The sequence below is a fragment of the Equus asinus genome, chromosome 22 (genome assembly GCF_041296235.1).
Source record: "Equus asinus isolate D_3611 breed Donkey chromosome 22, EquAss-T2T_v2, whole genome shotgun sequence".
In the NCBI taxonomy this organism is placed as follows: domain Eukaryota; kingdom Metazoa; phylum Chordata; class Mammalia; order Perissodactyla; family Equidae; genus Equus; species Equus asinus.
The window spans coordinates 25,536,160-25,557,812 of record NC_091811.1 but is presented as its reverse complement, the minus strand read 5'-3'; the positions used below and the strand labels follow the sequence as shown (position 1 = coordinate 25,557,812).

At 39.4% G+C, this 21,653-nt stretch overlaps 1 protein-coding gene across 2 annotated transcripts in view; it reads left to right on the top strand.

Moving 5' to 3' along the window:
* GRIN2B (glutamate ionotropic receptor NMDA type subunit 2B) overlaps nt 1-21,653 on the top strand; it is a 423,510-nt gene that overhangs the window by 284,802 nt on the left and 117,055 nt on the right. For both annotated transcript variants that reach the window (XM_070494300.1, XM_070494301.1), the window contains one exon: nt 12,788-12,902. In XM_070494300.1, coding sequence (XP_070350401.1) covers nt 12,788-12,902 — 115 coding nt within the window. The remainder of the gene's footprint in view (nt 1-12,787; nt 12,903-21,653) is intronic.

Here is a 21,653-nt window from a genome sequence, read left to right as displayed (position 1 = left end):
CAGGCTTTTATTCTGGGTAGTGGGGAACCGTTGGAGATTTTTGAGCAAGTAGCGACATAGCACAAAGAAGTCTTATGGTTAATAAGTAACCTTACTTATAGTAAGATTAAGTGCCAGTGGTATTTGGGGGGTTTGATATAAGGCAGGGGGCCCAGGAGAGGGGCTGTTGCAGGTATCTGGGTGTGAAGTGGTAGATGCCTGATCTAGGATGAAAGTTGTGGGAGTGGAGAGGAAGTGACAAATGAAAGAATTATTTTTTAAAAAATGGAAAGTGTGAGGGGATTAATTGGGCATGGCAAACTAAAAAAAAGGAAGATGTCAGCAATATCTGGGAGATTTCAAGACTAAAGGAGTAAGGCTTTATTTACTGAATAAGTAATATATACAGAGTGCCTACTATGTGCCAGGCACCATTCCAAGTGCTTGGTAAATATTAACTCAGTAAGAGAGGGGAATTAGAAAGTCAGCTATTTTGAGAAGGAGAAAACAAATCATTTCTGGCACTAAGAGTTTGTAACAGGGGAAAATGCAAGCAGAAATGGCCAGCAAGGAATGGAAATTGGGGATGAGAAAGAGGTCAGAACTGCAAGTATAGAAGTGGGACTCACCCACTTAGAGGAAGAGTTGGTGCCCTGAGAATGGCTGAAATTAACAGAGACCTTGTACTCAATTTCCTAAAAACTCTCAAATAAGAGAAAGATAAATAAAAACAGCCAGCAAAGATGGTAAAGAGGGAGCAATCATAGATAAAGGAGAAGAACTAAGATAATGTATCTCAATGGGACCTAGAATGAAAACATTTCCGGAGGAAGAGGGTGTTCTACAGTGTAAACCTATGAAGAAATCCAGCGGGATAAGTACGAAGAACGATCTATGTATTTGACTGTCCAGATCAGAAGTAGTGTTCTCCCTCCCTTACCAAGGGTAACTGAGAATTGATTGTAGCTCCAAAGGAATACTTTAACGTTGTATTTTAAGTCCAGAGAGAGCTTGGAAATTGTGTGCCAAACCAGGATAAACTTTTTATTTCCCAATCTTAACCAAACCAAATAAATATTCTAGCTCTTGTTGTCTGCCTCTAACAAGAACTCCAAGAATGCAGTCCTAGACTTTTATAACTGACTTCCTCCCAAAGTGTGGTCTGAGAATTAATTCCTCTATAAGTCCAGTGAAGCTTACTGCTTTGTGGTTTGTCTCTTGTTTTCTTATAAGGCAAATTAATTCCATTTCTTCACTTTTTTGGGTTAGTGCTTGTGAAATATGAGATTGACAGCTCCTAGAGACCAGAGTTCTTTTGTTACTCTGTGAACATATCTCCTGCCCAGTAAGTGCCTCTTGTCTTTCTTTGGGCTGTAGAGAGCCTGTGTGTTTTGCCCTCTTCCTTGTAGACCTTCCTTATGATGCTGGCATGAGGGACAATAAAAGCAACTGATGGACTGCTGCTTGGTGATATAAATAATGATTAAGAGCTCAGGCTTTGGAGCCATTCAGATCTGGGTTTGGATTTTAGTTCTACCATGTTAGAAGTTTGTGACTTCTTTGTTTCCCTCTCTCCCGACCATTGCTTCTTTTAACAACATTATTCTTAGTGTAAGGCAGTGGAAGGAACATGGGTTTTAGAATCACTCAGAATTAAATGGATTCACTTCCACTGCCACCTACCTTGGACCCTCATTATAATATTATCAATTATTTTATAGCAATCCTGTGGGAATTTAAAATAATGCAAAGCATGCAGAACAGAGCTTGGCATGTGCTCAGTAATTGGAATCATTGTTACAGTTTTTTTTTTTTGATTGACCAGAGCAGAAATATGACTTCCAAGAAATTTCACTTGTAGGCTAGAAACTCCTGAGATTCATTTTCCTTGGGGAGACAAAACTCTGAAAAAGGGGAAAAAAATTAATCCAGCTTATTTTGTACATAATGCTAAACTACAACTGACGTTTTAATTGATTTGACTCATTCTGAGAATGTAGCTCATAAGAGTAGTCAGCTTATTCTCCTTTTTATTTATGTCGTAAAGATGAATTATAATAGAGAGGGGTAAGTCAAAGCTCTGTCAGAATTTTAAAGCTTTAAGAGTGGTGGTCTCATTGCCAAAAGACAGAGGAACCTGTCTTGGACTTGGCCGTGTTAAGTTTGACCTGATATCAGGACATTTAGGTAGAATAGTCCAATTAGAAATATCAAACTGAAGGTAAGGAGAGAGGTGGGACCTCCGATGGAGACTTCGGAGGCCTTGGTGCTATGGCTGTACGTGAGTCTCACAGAGAGAGACCAGGAGTGCAAAACTGAGTCTTGCAGTACCCCCGAGTTGGGGAGTTTAAAGCAAAAATGAACATAAAAGGAGACAGAACTGACCTGGGAAGTGTAAGGAGAAACAATAAATTATCCTGCTTTAAACAACAAATAAAGGAAAGGGAAGTTGCTAAAAATTTGAAAGTGTCAGTTGTTAGAAGCTATATAATGTCAAGGAGAATTATGATGGAGTAAAGGCTACTGATTTTATTTTTGTTGACCTTGCTTTGATTATTGATGACCTTGTAAGAACAGTTTTTCAGTAGAATGATAGAAGCAAAAGCCAAGATTTCAGGGATTAAGGAGTGAGGTCTGGTGAGGAAATAGGAGCATCAGGTGTCAATTACTTTTTTTTAAAGATTGCAGTAAAAAGAGGTAGAAAATGGAATTAACTTTTCAGGGATTGGAAAATAAATCTCTTTGTCACCTGCCCTGGTCAACAAAGAGTTAATGGTATAAATGCACAGTAATTTCAGAAGCATTAAAGAGCATGTTTCCATGGAAACATCAACCTACAGAGGGAGAGAAGGAGCTAGGATCCCCTGACAAAGAAGGAACAGCAGAGTTCTAGCCCCCACACAGTACAGCACGGAGAGATGATTACATGTTTCTTTCAGTTTCCCGGTGAAGATGCAGTTGAGGTTCCTGATGCTGTCTTCTTGAGGATGAGGAAAGAGGGAAATGGAGTTTGGTTTAAATAAACTCTTGCCCTCACCTTGCTTCAAATTCTGACTTAAGGGTCAAACCCATTTTAGAAAATTGGAAAAGATCAGCGGGTGTCTTTGGCTAACTAACATTAATTAAATAAATCAACAAACAAACAAATTTGATCTTTCCCTGACCTCTCTGTTCTAACCTGGTCTAGAAATAGTGCCATAAAGTACTGTGATTTAGAACAGCACTTACCAAAACTCTGCAAACTTAGGATGTGTGTTTGGCTTATAACCTTTGACCAGTACCTTGCATTACGGTTTCCATCTTGATGTATTCTTGATTGGATATATTTTTGGTCTCATTGTTTTCAGGTCCATGATATCCTTTTCATTGCCAACTAGTATACATTTCCTGCACCTTTAAATGCAACTATACTTTTAGGGATGGTTCCTCTCACCAAACTGTAGCCCCAAAAAGCTGTTCTCCAGACTGTGCTACAGGAGCCACGTTGACAACCTCCTTGTTACTGACTAATTTTCCTTCAAGTTCACTATCTCCACTCTCCTATTATATTCCACTTTGCATCTTTTTCATTCCCCTGGTCTTTCTTTGTACCCTAGACTCAAGAAATCAATTTATTTCCTATGTGAAAGGGCTTTATCCACATAGCAGGTGTGATTCATGACTGGGTTTTCTGAAGACAGATATGTGTTCTTGAATGAGTCAACAGCTTCCACCACTCTTTCTGTCTAAATCTGTAGCATGATGTAATTATGGGGCACCCATCTCCCCTGAAGACATAATCTTCACCCAAGTATCTTGAGTCCTCTCTGTCTGTTGGATACTGTCCTCTGCGCCTGGAATATCCTCCCTCTTTTGACCCTTTTCCCTTCCCCTATTCAATATAATTGTTTCTAGGAATCTCCATTTGAATATCTCTGCAAACTGTTACTGGAAGACTAAATTATAACCCACTTTTTCCATGGATAATATTTCTTGATAACCTCCACCTCAAGTCCCTGTAACTTAAGCCATCTCACTAATTCACCTCACCAATTCTTTTGCCACCCTTCAGTAACACTGTTGGAGGGAGCTGTGAAGTTAAGCATATGGTAGCTACAGACAGGATAGGGGCTGTGTGTATGGAAGTATTGCCAATGTGTTCACTTTGTTGACTCTCTAAGGTGTAAGAGAGCATAGAGAGGGGCTCCAAAAGAGGGAAGAACAAATTAAGGAAATGGAGAAAGGTCAAAAGAGAGAGAAAAGCCTTCCTTGATATCATTCTTTTCCCTTGATATCATGCCCAGGTCACTTTGGATTCTTGGCTCAGGGCTTCTTAGGTATATATGCCCAGGGTTTCTTTCAGTAAGTCTGAAAGTTCACAAGAAGGAAAAGGCTTCTGGTCAAAGTTGAATGTCCTAGACAAATCTTTGCCAGTCATTGTTTGGCTGGTTTTGGCATAGCCCTGAGTAGTGTTGCCAGCTCCTGAGCTAAAATGGATGTCAGAAAGGCAAGCCTTCACCTTAAAATTATTAGTAGGCATAAAGAAGAAATATCCCTGTACTTCGTGATCAGCTAGCCTTTGACCTGTCTCGGCATTTTCTCTGGGCAGATCCCACCACTTTGTTTTGAAAGCCAACACTTGGCTGTATTCGAATATATTCCACCTAATCTATGGAAGAGGAAAGGAATTTTATTCAGTACTTTTTAAAAAGAAGGTGATTTTAACTTATGTATAGAATGTAAATATGAACTTAAAAGGGAAAAAAAAAATTTCAGAGGCAGTAACGTTATCCAGAAGAGTTACTTGATTCTTTCCTGCTGGGGAGTTTCACCTTTCTAACTGCCTCTAGAACTCTGGGTTTCCCATAGCACCTTAGCAGGTTTCACCTACAACAGAGGTGACTAAGGGCTGTGGGCATGAGGACAAGGAGGAATTCCTTTTCCATTACTGAGTTCTGTGTACAGTTCCTTAAACGAGAAAAAGCTTTGGTATTCAGCACACTTGATTAACTGGCATCAAAAGGTGGCATCACTAGTTCCCTAAGGAACACACAAGCATGAGTGTGCCCCCTCCAAAGGAATTTTAAAGAGAATTACATAGTATTCAAAGCAAGGCTCTGGGAAGTCAGAATAGAGGTCATTTGAGGGGTCATTGATTCTACAGAAAATTATGGGGATATGAGCTCATCTTTTGCCTTCCTCGAGAAGTGAACTTACATTGAAGTAGTAAGATTAAGTGATTCCCCACTGCAAAAAACCTCACAGGGGTAACTAATCATAATAGAAAAACAAATGTCCCCAACCCTTAATAGTCTGGGATGTTGTGGGAATGAGAGGAAATGTGCTGGACTGGTGGTGGTGTGGAAAACCAGACATCCAGGAATTGGGAGACCTGGACACTGAACTTAATGTGTCCAAGAGTGGCAGCATCTCCCCAGGCTCCAGCATGTTCAGCTCTAAATATGAAAGGTTAGACCCATCAAAAAGTTCCTGCACACTCTAACATTCTCTGACATCTAAGCAGTATTTTTAAACAGGTAATTATAATAACAACAACAATAACATCAGCTAACACGTAATGCTCACTCTGTGATAGATACTGTCCTAAGTCCTTTATGTATATTAAATTATCTAATCCTCACAACAATCCTAGGAGATAAGCACTATTATTATTCACATTTTTTTATGGGGAAAAACTGAGGCAAAGAAAGGTTAAATAACTTGTGAGATCACACAACTTCAGAACTGGTGGATCAAGGACTTGAGCAGAGGTCCTCTGACTGCAGTGTCCTTGCTCTTGACACACCACACTCATCTGTCTGTTGTTGTTTTGTTGTTGTTATTGTGTGTGTGTGTATGTGTGTACATAGCATGTTCCTTTCCTCTCCACTTACTCTGTTTCTCCCTTTTATTTTCTTTCTACTCACTCCCCACCACTAAGCATTTTGAGGCATTGTCCAGGCCTTTTCATTCATTTGAGGTACAATATGTTATTGATGAGAACAAGCTCCTGGGTTTGATCCCAGATGGACCTATCAGTAAGACAGAATTATTCATTGGCTGTGGCTGCCACATTGACCCCACTTGGTGAAAGGGTACAGTACAGATGGGTAGATATGAGGCCATCACAGCTGATGGCGGAGCCACTCAGAATACTCATTGATGTAACATCTTTCTGGAGGAAGGTTAATGTTCACTAGCTTCTTATATCCAAGCAGAGATTGTTGGGTCACTCCCAATAATGCTCCTCTGTTTTCTTTGATTTCAGATGAAACTAATTCATGGCAGTCAGTCATGAAACAGAATCTGGGTAATAGCTCTCAGAAGTATTTTATTGTTAGGCCTAGGGGCCCCAGAAGACTTTTTCATTGTAATAAATGGTGAATTGACACTTCACCATTTACCCCTCGAATGAATGCAGTTCAGCCTGGACTGCTAAGGGGCCAAAGCACAATCCTCACCATCAGCAGGAGAGAGGAAGTATATTAAATTTATATCAGTCAGTCTCCAAGATAGTTTAATATCTCATTAATTTAACACTATGAATTTAGAATTTAAATAACTAAGATATGGACTAGCCCAAACTTGAACCTTTTATGATTTGTGAAGAATGGTTTGCAAAATAAATTAAGGGTATAAATACCATTTCAGAGAAAATGTTTAATCTGCTGGAAGACAAATTATTTTTAACCTGTTTCAAATAGTTATAAATTAATCTTACAATCTGCTATTTAAATTAGTTCTTCCTGAGGTTTTTTATTAGGTATCATGTTACAGAAATAAAAGAAAAGGACTGCATTTGACAGCTTAGGAAACTGGTATTTCTAATTATTTTGTTCAATAGCATGGTTTAAGAATTTTATATGTGACATTATATGTCAAAGAAAACTTTTAAAACTTCTTCAAATCCCTTTGCCTTAAAAAGAAAACCATTGTTGGCAAGAATAAAATAATTTATTGTGCCTGGAAAAGATTGTCACACAATGTAGGAACTGGTGGGTCCAGGATTTGGACAGAGGTTGTCTGACTGCAGTATCCTTGCTCTTAAATACCATGCTGTCTGGTGGTAGTGGTGGTGGTGATGATAGAGTGTGTGTGTATAGTACATACTGCATTCCTTTCCTCTTTGATTAACTTATTATTTATGTTTCTTCTGGTTTTCTTTCTACAGCATTTTGGGGCATTGTCTAGGTCATTCATTTGAGTATAGGATATCTTACTAATGAGATAGTCCTTCTGGGTTTGATCCCAGAAGAACCCATTGGTAAGTCCAGTGGAGAATTTTTCCCTGTCCATGGCCTGTCATGTCAATAACATTACACTGGATTGGTCATTTTGGATTCATTTTGATAATTATGAATTTATAAGTTGGAGAAAAGTCAGAAATTTCTATTTAGTCTACCAAACCATAACATTGAATATCTAAGTTTTAAACATCTTTGCCTCTTTTCTCCAATACCGGTCTCTAATTAAGCAGATTTTAAATGTTTTAAAGTCTACTATATTTCTAATCCTGTGGGAAATTGTTTCTACTATTTTAAGAGAAAAAAGGTGTATGAAATAGTAAAAAAAGACCAGAAAAAGACTTTTTTTAAAGATTTGTGGTTTTGTCATTCAGATGACAGAGTGTAATGATGTAATAGCCACAGTATTAATCAGATGAAATAGAGAGAGAGCATGTCAGAGGAGCATCCCTGTACTTCCCTCATGAGGCGAGTAGGATGGTATGAAACAGTCTATTTTATAGTTGAGAGAGCTGAAAGCTTTGGAACATGCATGAGTGGCACAGCAAAGACACAGTTACAGAGTTACAGATTTTCAGAGCAGGAAATTATAAATAAAGGATCAAGAATTCAAGCCTCCTGCCTGAAATTGTGTTCTTTTATTACTTTGTTCTTAATACCTGGAGAATGGAAACTGAGAGCTATGAAAAATTCCACCATGGTTGAGGCATGGTGGTGAGTGGAAAGAACACTGGACTGGAGGTGAGGACAACTGAATCCCATTTCTAGCTCTATCATCTGATCTTGGTAAAGCCCGAAACTCTTCTGGACTTCATCTAGAAATGAAAAGATTGGATGAGATGAGAGACTTATCTCTCTTATTACCACATTAACAGATATTAATAAGAAAAAAAATTAGTGCCTTGTAAAAATATGGAGGGCAAAATAAGTATTGTAGTGCCAGGGCTCCTGGTTTTTGGAAAATTCTGGCAACGCTCTTTTGGATACCTCCCACACAGGGCGTACTGCTAAATCATTGCTTTAGGTATCAACGTGGTGCAGTGGATGAGCTCTGAGTGGTATGGTCAAAGTCAAAGAGGCACTAGGGCTTTTTTACCTCAGCTTGACCTCATTAAACCCATTGGAGCATGACTTTGGCCATATAAAGCAAATGTATTGGCTCTGAGCCCATCAGGGTTCTGAGGCTATTTCTCAACAAGGAATCAAGCAGGAAATGAGATGGATTTTATTTTATGCAGTCTGTGTTAGGGATCTACATAACCCGGGCATGACATGGGACATGAGAATGCTAAAATGCACATGTGGGGCTCTGCAGAGCTAATTTCACTTAACTTGGTGATGTAACAAAAAGAACACTGAACTGAAAATCAGAAGACTTGAACTCCAGTTTTGAACAGGCCGGTCACCTTAGAAAGTTGAGTAGCATCCTCGGGCCTGTTTTCTCCTTTCTAAAATGAGAGATCTCAATGGATACTAAGTTTTCTTCTGGTTCTAGCAGTCTGAGATTCTGTGTAATATTAGAACTTTATGAGACACACAATAAGGTTCCTAATAGGTCAACCTATATCCCAGAGACAAATCAAGCAATTTTTTTTTCATATACCAAACCTTGATGGGGCTTCTAGGAGATTAGAGTCTTATGGGTAGAGCTTGAATTTGGCTGCCTTTTGAAGCTAGGCTTTTTGAGTATAATCTTGAGGATGACATGTTTAGAAAAAAACAGAGTAGCTGTGGCATCTCTTAATCTTAATTATAGTTTAATTATTGACTGAGGATTTACACATGGAAGCTTTGAAGTTTTAATTAATGTTCTAAATTGACAAAGTGCAGTGAGATCCAAAGGTAGTTGGATATTTTTCAGGTCTTGTGGAAAGTTAAAGTGATTAATATGACCGTTTGACCTAGTTCATCCTCTCTATGTGGTATGCAATCTCTATTCCTCCAATGTATTCCATTGATAATTGGGTCTTGTTAAAATGTAGTCATCACACTTTTACTCACTGAGCTCCAAGATGAGGCAAGTTCCCTGTGTTTAGATACTCAAATCATGCTAATATATTCTTTTCCTGAAATTTTCCTATTATATAACCTTATATTTGTATTATATTTTCTATGATTGTCCTATCCACTATTTTATTTGATTATCACGATAGCCTTATGCGATGAGCTAGAGAGAGAATAATGTTTCCATTTTAAAGAGGAAAAACTGAGGTTCAGGTGCCAGAGTCACATGTCTAGAAGTGACCACACTCTCAATTATTTTTTCACACTTTTCATTACCGATGAATGGATTGGTTTGTTCTGCTGTTCAGAGGACATCCTTGCTCAAGGCAGGTGTATATTTGCAAGCTCCTCACTAATAGCTAAATGTTGGCAACTCAGAGTGAATTACTCAGAAAAACACAATGTGAATGATTAATCTATATACTGCTGAAGAATATGAATGATTAAAGGATACTTTGAAGAAGAATATTTTGTATATTGTCATAAAGTTTTATTAATATTTTTGATAAGTGTAAAATATGTGAGAAGTGCGTAGGCAGAATAAAATCTACCTGTAAAGCTGGAAGAGGGTGAACATCTCAAAAAGAGAAAAATTTATAAAAAACATCAGAAGGATCTGGAGCAGGAAAAACTAGAGAATTTAACTATGGAGTAATTACATTACCCATAAGTGTGGTTTATTTTCTGAAACTTTGAAATTTTCAACTTATATACCCGATTCAATGCTATCCCCTTCAAAGAAGTCATCTTGAGAGGCTATACACTCTATTCCATTCATGCTTCTTATTACTTAAATTATTTTTGGAATTTCTCTTTTATAATTGCCTTCTGAAATGGACACTTTCTTTTAAATATTCTTAATGGCGTTTTAGATAAAATCAGAATTATGCAGAGCCATGTCTGGTGCGAGGATGGTGCTTAAGCCAGGTAATTTATTTCCCTTCCTCCTTCCCTCTCGCTCTCCCTCCGTCCAAACCCCCTCCCTCCTTCCTTTTTTTTTCCTTCCCTTTTTCCCTCTCTCCTTCCCTCTTTCCCTCCCTCTTCCTCCTTCCCTCCCCTCCTCTTTCTTCCTTCTTTCTCCTTCACCCCCCTCTCTTTCTTCCTTCCAAAAAAAGAGATGGGACTAAATTTTTTTGTGAGTCTCATAAACCTTCTCTGAAGACTTCCACAGATTACTCTAAGCGATACAGTATTGTAGTAAGAACATGTTTTCCAAGTTAATTATGTTGGGTGCTTAAATTCTGGTTTGTTAGTTTAAAATATTTTGTTTTATACTTTTGTAATTATATTCCCTGGAATGAATTATATAGGGCTTTGGTTGGAATGTTGAAGGCGTAAACTACAGGAGACCTGAATATTGTTTTCTTACTCGTGAGGGCTTGCACAGGCAGCACTGAACTGAGAAATGAGGAACAGTGCAGGGAATGGAGAAGATGCTGTGTGGAGCATTGAGTTGAATTAGAGATGCTACGCTCTTACCTATTGGAAGTGTTTAGAGAGCAACCAAGGGGATAAAGGGAGGGAACTTGAAGCCATGGCATATGATAACTACGTAAAAGAACTGGGGATGTTAAACCTGATGTGGCATATGAGAATCAGAGGGCTGTGGTAGAGAGGACATGGGACTGGGAATATGGCTTAAAATGTTATTTCTGCTCCCAATTAGCTTTAGAACATTGGACAAATAATTTGACCTCTCTGTGCTTCAGTTTCCTAACCTATCAAGTTGAAATTATAGAACTAAATGAGCTTAAAGTTTCTTCAAAGATTAAAATTTATTTTATGAGGGATACCTGATAAATATCTTCGGATGCTTGGAGAACTGTCATGAGGAACCAGGATTTGACCAAGACTGTCTGATATCTAAGGAGAAGACGAGGTTGAGGGGTGGCAGGGGTGCAGATTTCAGCTTTAAGTAAAAACGAACCACCCAACAGTGAGATGGCTACCGTGAGGGTGGAGCGTGCAGTGGTAATCTCCCCATCAGTGAAAGTATTCAAGAAGAGCTGAGAGGACCAATTCTATGATGTTGTAGAAAGGAAGCATAAACTGTAAGAAGTGGTGGGCTAGTTGATTATGAAGGTCTGTTTCAATTCTGAGATTCTAGAAATCTCTACTCTTTTGAGGTCCTCAGTGTTTTTGATTGCATTTGTGGAGCTACACAAGACCAGGAATGACAGGCCTAAAAACCTCAGGCAGGTCTAGAATTGAGAAGTGGTCCCTAAGGGTTTGGTTCATGATTCCTCGTCATCTTTATAATTGCCTGAAGGATAGGCATCCTGGCAACCTGGTTGCTTAAACTAATGTTACCTGGAAGAATCGAAGGAGAATCTCACAGTTTCACTGAATGAGAAGACTTAAAAGAGGAACCGATAAGCTGCCTCCAGATGCATTCTTGTCCCCTTCAATGTATTAGGAAACCATTGTTGATCACATCTGCAAAGCCTTTTAGAATCCTCATGGCAATTACAAGATACCCCTTTGCTTCTTAGCAGAGACAGTTCTCACAGCAGCATCGGGCCCAAGGCTCCAGAGTAGCATGTCATGTGAACACAGAGCTAATCATTATTGATTCCTTGGGCCATTATGGCAAAGGGACATTAATTACCATCAGCACAGTTACACTAATGCATTTGTAATGAGCATGCCTGTGGGAATTCCCAGTGAGGGAACTCTTCATCAGATCAGAGCAGCCAGCAGGGGAATGGGGCAAGCTGGGGGTGCAGGTGTTGAGGAGAAAGACAATTTCATTGGTCTGACTCTAGTTATTTCCAGAGTTTCCCTTCATTTATGTACCTGTACCTAGAGAACTCTGTGAAATGCCTCTCCCTCCACCCCTTCAGTAAGAAATTACTGTTACTGACCAGAAACAGTATTTTCTGTTCGCTATACACAGTGCAGTAACTGTGGTTTCCAGATGCGTCTTGTGGAAACAGAACCCTGACTGCTGGACTCATCTCACAATTTTTAGAAGTAGGGACTGGGCAGGATTTTAGCAAGAGTTCAAAACCACGTGTGTAGCTCTGGAAGGCCGAGAGACCCAAATCTCCGATATGCCGCCTTTCTTAGCAGAAAGTGGTCTTGCTACACTCCTACTTTCTTCTGTTGTCTCTACCACTTCTGCCTTTTAATCCACCCCCTTTTTTGCATAATAATTGTTAACACTTAATGAAGGTTTACTATTATGCACCAGGCCTCATGGTCCTCATGGTAAGTTATCTCATTTAAGCCTTACAAACCCAATAAAGTAGGTTTCTTTATTACCCCATTTTTTATAGATAGTGAAAAAAGTGATGTTCAGAGGGCTAAGTAATTTGGTCAAAATCATAGCTATGGACTAAACTCAAACTCAGTGCCCTTATTTTAAATTTTGTATTATCTTTTCATATTATTCCTATTATGTGAAAATTTGGATGACTATTGTATATTCAACTGGGAGCTCAAGGGGTACCGAGTTTCACAGTGGTATTTGTATATCTGTCTACCTGTCTGTCTCCATCTTTCTCTCTGTCTTCCTAACTATCTTGTTCTTAGCCTACCTTCTTCAGACTTTTAACCTTCCTTTTATTTTATCTTTACAGGTATCTGATCAATGTCACTTTTGAGGGGAGAAATCTGTCCTTCAGTGAAGATGGCTACCAGATGCACCCGAAACTGGTGATAATCCTTCTGAACAAGGAGAGGAAGTGGGAGAGGGTAGGACATGTCTTTGGCAATTCTTGAGCAAAGTAGAAGGATGGGGATGTAAAATTTTGCAGGACAATAAAGAAAAACAGTCCCATGGTTTTGGTCTCTAAACTGGGCAGCAAGAGATGAATACTTCAGTACTTTGAGAACACAGGAGAAGCCATTTCTTACACTTGCAGCTTTGTTTTCTTGCTACGTGGGTTAATCTAGAGATTATTTTCTTTCTGTATTATTTTTATTGGTTATGGTGCTGTCTGAATCACAATTTTGTTTTAATGGAAGAGTATGCATGTACAATATAACACAATTTAGTGAAGAAACTGAATCAGTGGTACACTTCAGAGGTCATGTCCTATTCAGTATACTGGGGAGGCCTATGAAAACTAATTTAAGAGCAGACAGGTTTGGATTCACCGTGGTTGGAGGCTTGCTATGCAAGGTTCTTCTCAGGATCTCTCCCAGTGCCAGCTGATCACAGGATCTGAAATTCTACCACTAGAAATTAATTTCTGTGGGTGCCAGAATGCCTAGGTTCTATTTTCAGCTCCTCTACCCACTAACTAGTTCCACACAGGACCTTGGACAAATGTCCTAACTTCTCGGTACCTCCACTACCTCATCTATAAAATGGGAATAATAATAATAGTACCAATATCTCAGGAGTGTTATGAGGATTAAATATATTAATATATGTAAAAGACTTAGAAAAGTGCCTGGCACACAGTAAGCACTCAATGGGTATTAGGTTTTAGTGTTGTTATTGATTCCTAGTTAAATACAAATCTTCCTAAGAGTAATGTCATCACTGGTGTTTCTCCAAGTTCTGCAGGGCATTTGTCCCTTGAGATGCTTTGTTGAAAAATGGTTACGCAGTTAAATAAGGTTGGGATATGCTACCTGCTGTTTCTTATTCTGGGAGATTCTCAGAACATATTAGCATTTGAAAGTTCAGAGGTGTCTTATAGTAAAGAAACATCTTTAATTTTATTTAATCTAACTTTTTCCAAAATTATTTTCTTGCAAAACCCTTTTGTTCATGAAATTCATATTCTGTGAAACACATTGGAAACTTTGATTTGAGTCCATTTCTACAGATTCCATGGGCCAATTGACTGAGAACAGGCTTTAAGATGTCAGCATGGCTCTGACTGGAATGGAAACCAAACTATATATTTCTAGAGAAAGTAGCCAGGAAAAGACACCAGAGACAAACTTCCCAAAATTCACAATCTTGTCACAGAGAGCATTGGACAGGTAGTTATGCAAATGCTCACCTGTGAAACGGGGCATGTGTGGCTCAGATAGTGGCACCAAAGGCCTTATTCTTCAGATTGAAGGACCTCAATCTGTCACGTAGCTCCTCGCGTCAGAGCACAGCTATGAGGCTTATATTCTGCCTGGTGTTCTTGATTAAAATTGCCTTCCCTCCACTGAGTTACCATTTGTTCAGAAATGGTTGTTCCCTGGACTCCTGCTCTTCACCCCAATCAAGCTGCTTTTCACTGCTACCATAGAGACATAGTAATTTAAGAAGTGTTCTGGGACCTCATGTATAACAGGCACTTCTGTATATTTCAGAAGAGGAGTTATTAATAACTGAGGTTTCATACGTGGATCAGAAGATGTCCAGCTGGGGTAGCTTTTATGCGCTAGACTCATGATTACTGTTTCAAATATGGGGCATGTCATAACTGTCCTTTTTTAAAGAGACATCACTTACTGTCACTTGTGCTGATTTCTCTTCCTTAGGCTGGAATCTGAGGTCTGCGACCTCCACCCTTTTCCAAAACTAGACCCTCCCCCTGGGGTTTAGATCCCTTCTCTCCTTATCAATTCTATCTTTACACTAGCTCTTGAATTTAATCCTTACTTTTTATATGATCCAGAAACTATGATGATTTTTTAAATAAGCCTTTCTGTCCCTATGTCCACCTTTATCCATTCAGATAAGTCCTTGGACATGGCTGCTAGAGTGAGCTTCCTTAGGCACACTTCTGGTTATGTTCTTTCTCTGCAAAAAAACCCATTCAAAGTTTCTGTGGTTTATGGATTGGGTCCAAACTTTGTCTTTTCTTACATTTGAGGCTCTGATCTACCTTTTAACATCTGTCTTCTCTTGCTTACCATTTCTTGTCTCACCATTAAGCTACATTGGGCTCCTCTCTGTTCTGAGAATGTATCCCTGTCCATCTTGCTCCCTGTACAGCATGTCATGATGTTTCCTTTTCCTGGAATGAATTGTCCAATTATACAAATCATAACCATCCTTTGAAACCCAATTAAAATGTTGCTGTCTCCTTCCCTGATCTTTGACCGAGATACAATCTTTCACTCTCTCGTCCCCTGTAGCTTTTGTGCATACATCTGTTGTAGCACTCATCACATCTGCCTGTGTTAGAGTTGTGTGTATGCATGCTTCTGGGTGGCAGAGGCTGTGTCTTTATATCATTGTGTCCTCACAGCAACCTGGAAGAGTGTGTTGCATATAGCAGTTGAATAAATATGTGTCGAATGAATGAGAACCATTACATAATACAAGAGGATAAAATCTATCATTGAGAGTCTAAGTTTATGCTATTGCCCTTGATGCAATAGCTGTTTTCTGAGGAGGAGATAAAATCTTTATGTAGATTGAGTTTTCATAGATCATATTTTAAATGTACTCAGGGAACTTGTTCTTTAAAGAAATTCTGTAGTTAATCTTTTTTGTAAAGCATTCTGGGAGGGGTTTGCCTCATAGAATAGAACATTTCCATATCGACTTAGTTAAATTAGGGAACATTGCTGGAGAGAGATCTTCAGTGTTCATTGAGTTCACAGAGCCACGCAGCTCCCAAACTTGGAAGCCCCCGTTAGGACTCACTTGTGGTCAGGGAGGAGCAGCAGGAGCCAGGCACAGCTCTAGGGCGTGTCTGACATGTGGTGAAATTGTACTGTGGGAAGTTGTACATTTGCTCAATTCTTACCCTGGCCCCCAGGCCCCTTCTGCATTCCTAATGAATTAGGATTCCTAATATCACTCCAGAAGGCCCCCTGTGGTCCAGGGAAGATTTAGTGTCTGTCGACTCCACAGAGGCAGGCCCCAGGATGAGGATTCTACACTGAGGAGATGGACACTGGGAAGATAAGCAGGGAAAGAATCTGGATTTGTGGAAAAAATTTGGCTAAGAGACAGGGCTCTCAGCTTCCAGTCAGATCCCTAACTCAGCTGTGTGACCTGCTGTTATCACTTTTCTGGATCTTTCTTTCCTCATGTCTGAACTCATGGTATGAGGTTAAAGACTTGTAGGATCCTTTCCAGCTCAAAATTCTGGGATTACAAATTCATGTTGTAAATAAATAGGAAGTTGGAATGGAAATTGGATGAGAGCTGGATCATACAAAAGGAACCTGAGTTTGTTTTTAAGGACAGTAACTCCCAGGACATATTTGTCATTCTCGTCATTTAGATAAATATCATCTCAGAAGGCCTTCCCTGATGACCCAAGCTAAAATGCCACCCATTCACTCTTTCACAAAAGTTTATGTTAATTTTCCTGAGTCTACTTATTATCTGATATTTTGCTTATTTGCCTGCTTGTTTGCTTATTGCCTGTGTCATCACACCAAGACAGATGCTTCGTGGGAGCAAGGACCTTGTTCACCTCTATAATCCTAACACTGAAGAAGAGAGCCTGGCTCAGAGTGACCACTCAAGAAATATTTGTTAAATAAATGAAGAATCTGTGTGCTTATGAGAGTTAGAATATTGGCCAGTCATTTCACTTCTGCCTGAAAATCTCCCATTTAGATAGAGGAGTTTACTGAAGAGAGAGTGAGAGCAGGTGTATTTCCCACCTTTGGAGTGAGCACTCCAAGTGCCAGTGAAGGACTCGGGGGCGCTCTTCATTGAGGCTCGATTTCCAGAGGAAGCATACCCAAACAGTTCTTAACAGGAAGCCTAGGGTCAAAGAAGATTCATTAAGTTGTTGGTGTGAACCATGTGATGGGATTTCACAATATTCCTTCAGGTTTTTAAAAAGTACTCTCCTGGGGGCTGGCCTGGTGGCATAGTGGTTAAGTTCATGCACTCCGCTTGGGCAGCCCAGGGATTTGCAGGTTCAGATCCCAGGCATAGACTTACACACTGCTTATCAAGCCATACTGTGGCAGCATCCTACGTACAAAATAGAGGAAGACTGGCATAGATGTTAGCTCAGGGACAATCTTCCTCAAGCAAAAAGAGGAAGATTGGCAACAGATGTTAGCTCAGGGCCAATCTTCCTCATCAAAAAAGAAAGAAACATTGAAAGAAAGAAAAGTAGTCTCAAAGCTACTATCTTATAAATTTGGCTTCTTCTGAAAAACTTGAAGTCAGGGCAGCATAGTCTATGGGACTCAGATTGGTTTTGGAAATCAGAAACAGCTGAGTTCAACTACCCACATTGCCATTTATCAGTTGTATAAGCCAAGTGGCTGATATCCCTTAATCTATTTCCCTTTTGTAAAATAGGGTCTTACATAAAGCTATTGTAAAGATTAAAGGAGAATTTTTAGTAAAACACTGGTTAATAGTGACTGAAACATAGCCAGTATTCAACAAATGTCAGTTGGTAATCCTCACCCAGTTTGTGTAATTTTTAAGGTAATATTTGCACATGGTGAAAAGTTAAATGGTATAAAAAGTATCCAGTAAAAAGAATGTCCTCTTATCATCTGTAATCCTTGCCTCCCCCAGGCACCTCCCCAGAGCAATCATTGCTCTCAATGCCTTATGTATTTGCCCTGAAAATACTCCAAGCATATACAAATTTTGTATATTTAATCAATCGCTTTTTTAAAAGAACATAGTACCTGCTTTTGTGAACCTTTAAAAGGGTCTTATATAAGTAGTCACTAAGGAGATGGGGATGTCGGGGGCTAGTATAGCAAAGAAATCTCTGGATCAGGATTATATTCACAGAAAGCCAAGTCCATTTCTCTGGTATGTGGGAATGTGAGGAAGAACATTTTAAAAAATACACACACACACACACGCGCACGCACATATGCAGGCATAGCATGGTAAGTTGGAAAGAGGAGGGGATGGTGAAAAAATAATTGTGTACAGAGTGGGTTCATTTGTAAGTCTCTCCCTCTAAGTGGGGGACAGCTGCATAAACTTGCATTAAAAATAGTCTGGCTCAGAGAAGCAGTTACAACAAACATTCAGGCTTTTGTCTTTATCAGAGGCTCTCATGATTTGCTTCATTGCTACTGCTCTCTGCTTCCATTTAGTCATTCCTAAAGTGGGGATAATAAAAATGAAATGCAGTGGGGGTGTGTTCTGAGTAATGACTTCAAGAAATGATGATGGTGCATTTTCAGGCTGTGAGATGTAAACAGACCTTAAAGGGACTGTCTGGGTCAGAATTACAGGAGGATATGTATGGTTTGCATCTCTGCTTGTCTTTTACCCAGAGAGATAAGAAGTGTATTTTATAAGCCCATGCCCTCTTCCGTGCCTCCACCTACCAGAAAATACCCTTCCTTATGTAGGTTAAAACATTCTCAGTTTGTTTGGGTCATTCTTTGGGCTCCAAAACCCCAGTTATCATCTTAGTCTTGCAATACTTGGATATTACAGCCACATCCACCACTGAAGGAAGTGCTAGAAATGAAAGTGCTTTGCTGAAAGTGCTGAGCCCATCATGCTACTTATGAATTAGTGTATGGATCGGTGAGAGACAGGAAGGGTGACCAAACTGGTAGAAAGAAGAGTCATCTAAGAGCTGCAGCAGCAACTACAGCATCATAAAACAGAATGCTCTACCAGTGCCTGGAGCCTGGGATGAATGAGACAGGTTAAGGGATGCTTCTGGTAGCCTAATATCCAGGAGACAGCACTAACTCCGGGCCGTAGGTACTCTATGACTAGCACTTAAGGACTAGAGTGATCAGACTCCAAATGATCAGTTTGGTGATGATACAACAGAGGTTGATGGCTGTTGTGGTAGATACCACTTGAATGCTGTGTACTGACAAAATAAAACAGCCTCCTCATCTCCTCATGCACACACATGCACAGACTCACTCATGTACAAACTGACAGACTGCTAATGAACACAGGAACCATATATGTTTGATTTTGCACTACATGTCTGTGCCCAGCACAGTGTGAGACATTACTGAGTAGGCCAGGAAATATTTGGTGATGGCTCAAACACACCTGAACAAACTGTGCTCCGCCTTCCAGCCTCAGAGGAGAGGCCAGGGAATATCCATGCTCTCTCTAGATTCTGCACAGGGTGTCTGAGGAGGGAAGCAGAAGCTCCTCATGTCAGGGGTATTTGTTCTGGATCTCCTGATACCTCCATTTGGCAATATGCTATTTTTACTGACTTTGAACTGAGTTCTAATGTGCAGCATTAGATTAAGGGATTAGAAAACAGGATCCATGGAGAAAGGCTGTGAGAATTGGGATCATTAGGGGAAGAAGAAAAGGCAATGAGGTGATGACTTACTCTCTTTAAATGTATTAAAAATTATTGTACCAAGAGTTGAGATCAGCTGTTCACTTTCTCCTGTGAGACAAAACGAGAGTAAGTGAGCTTAAGATCAAGCAGAGAGGATTTATGTTAGCAATAGGGAGAATTTCTCATAGAGAGATGTGTTGAGTACTGAAACTTTTAACAACACCAGGGGATAACTTTGGAAGTCCTAAAAATTGAATATGTCCTCATCTCTCTGTAGTGTACAGTCCTGCCCAAACTACAATTCATGGACTACATGGCATTGAGACAGTTTTCCTCCCTTCCCTTCCCTTCCTTCCCCTTCCCTTCCCTTCCCCTCCCTCCCTCCCTCCCTTCCTTCCCTCCCTTCTTCCTTCCCATACATAGTTACTGATCACCTACCCTGTGCCAAGCATTGCCTCCACTGAATTAGTATTATAGTTTTCCTAGTGGCCAGGGGATAAAAAGTACATTGCAAGGAGAAAGGTGCTTATTGTGACACTTAAAATTTCTATAATCTAAGGTAATTTTTATCTTACTATTTCATATGGTCTAATAGTTGAGTGGATCTTTCATGTTGCTTGGTTAATAAAGACCCTACTGGTATATATTTTATTTATGACAATGGCTTGCAGACAGGGCTGCTGGATTACATATTTTTGGTTGTCTTTCCAAGTTGTGATTGTCACAGACTCTGACATCCAAGTATTCCCTTCTCGTTCCCTGAGCTCCAAGAGCTGTTTGCCACCCTGTTTGCCTACACTCTTTTCTAGGATTCCAGAAAGAGACCACTGGAGCCAGCCCCTGGGAGGAGAAGGTGTGCCCTTATCCCCTAAAATCTGAACACCACTATTAGACTGAGTCCACAGTGTCAAGCTTCTACCCCTAAGTATGTTTGTGAAATAATCAGAAGAGAAGAGCAGGATGTATTGGGGGAATAGACTTCAGAAATGTCATTTCAGAAAGGCTAGTTGTGTTTATGTGCTTGTCATCGGCCACTGAATGAAAAGGATAAAAGAACAAGGTAACCTTGATTGACTTTACTTTTAAAGCCTATACATGCTGATGGGGAGAAAAAGCAGAATTGAATTTGGGGACTGAAGTGCTACCTTAACCTTGGCTTAAGGAGACATGGAAAATAAGAAAGTGTCCCTAAAGCCAAAAGATGGCTTTTATCCATCTTGTTTAAATTTTATTGAGATTTTTATTTCATGACAGTTATCTGTGGTTGGCTCCTGAGTCCTCTGAAGTATCTTTCTAATTTCTAGGTTATAACGTTTTTCTAGTAGTGGTATTGAAGAGGAAATAGTGGTGTGGCGTTCAGAGGACTCATGTTTATATACAGATTAAAAACAACATTTATGATTTTCTTATTGTAAGAGAATCGATGCTTATTAAAGACATTTGGGTGGATAAAATAAAATGTTCCTATATACACACCTGTAAAGAATTAGCATTTACATTTCTTCTATTTCTTACCAATGTTTTCTGTGCATGTTATGTGTATGCGTATATGTTATAACACAATATAATGTGATACAGTGGAATTGGGTACACAATGTATAAACAGTTTGAAACCTACTTTTTTTGTCTTATTGTGATATTTTAGACATTTTCCTATTTTATTAATATTATCCAAAAGCATGGAACTTAATGACTGCCTAATATTCCATTGTAAGGATGTATCATACTTCTTGCTTCTTCATGATTAAACTTTCATATGTATGATAAATAGAGACTCTAATACTCATATGAAAATAATTTCAGAGTTTTTGATGGTCCACTTTTGTTGCTGTAAGATTGTTTTCCAAGGTAACAACGTTTGGTCACTTTTTTAATCTAATGTCCCTAAACATTAAAAATAACAGCCCTTAATTTGAGAATGGCTTGAGTTATATTAATTCACTGAAAGCCAGTGGACACATGTGCAGTTAGTTTGGAAGGCTCTGCTTTGTGATTCTTGGTCTGCTGGGAGTTGCAGAAGGTTTTCACTTTTTGGTCTTCTGATTGAGTGTGCCATCCTCTAACTTTGCTGATAAGAATATTTCTCTTTGTCATTACATCATGCAGAGAATGGGGTTGGCCATGTATTCTGTTTCTCTGTGCAATTTTCATCATACTGGGACCATTTTCTTGAGAGTTGGAGGCTTGTAAAATTCAAGTCTGTATTCCCCAGGAAGTCCTAGAGTTCATACTTGGTGTGATGTCCTTTCTAGTGTCTTTTCTATTCTCTCTGCCACAAGCAAGGCAGGAAGACGAGAGAGTAATTCCCTTCTTTCACCAGTTGGGG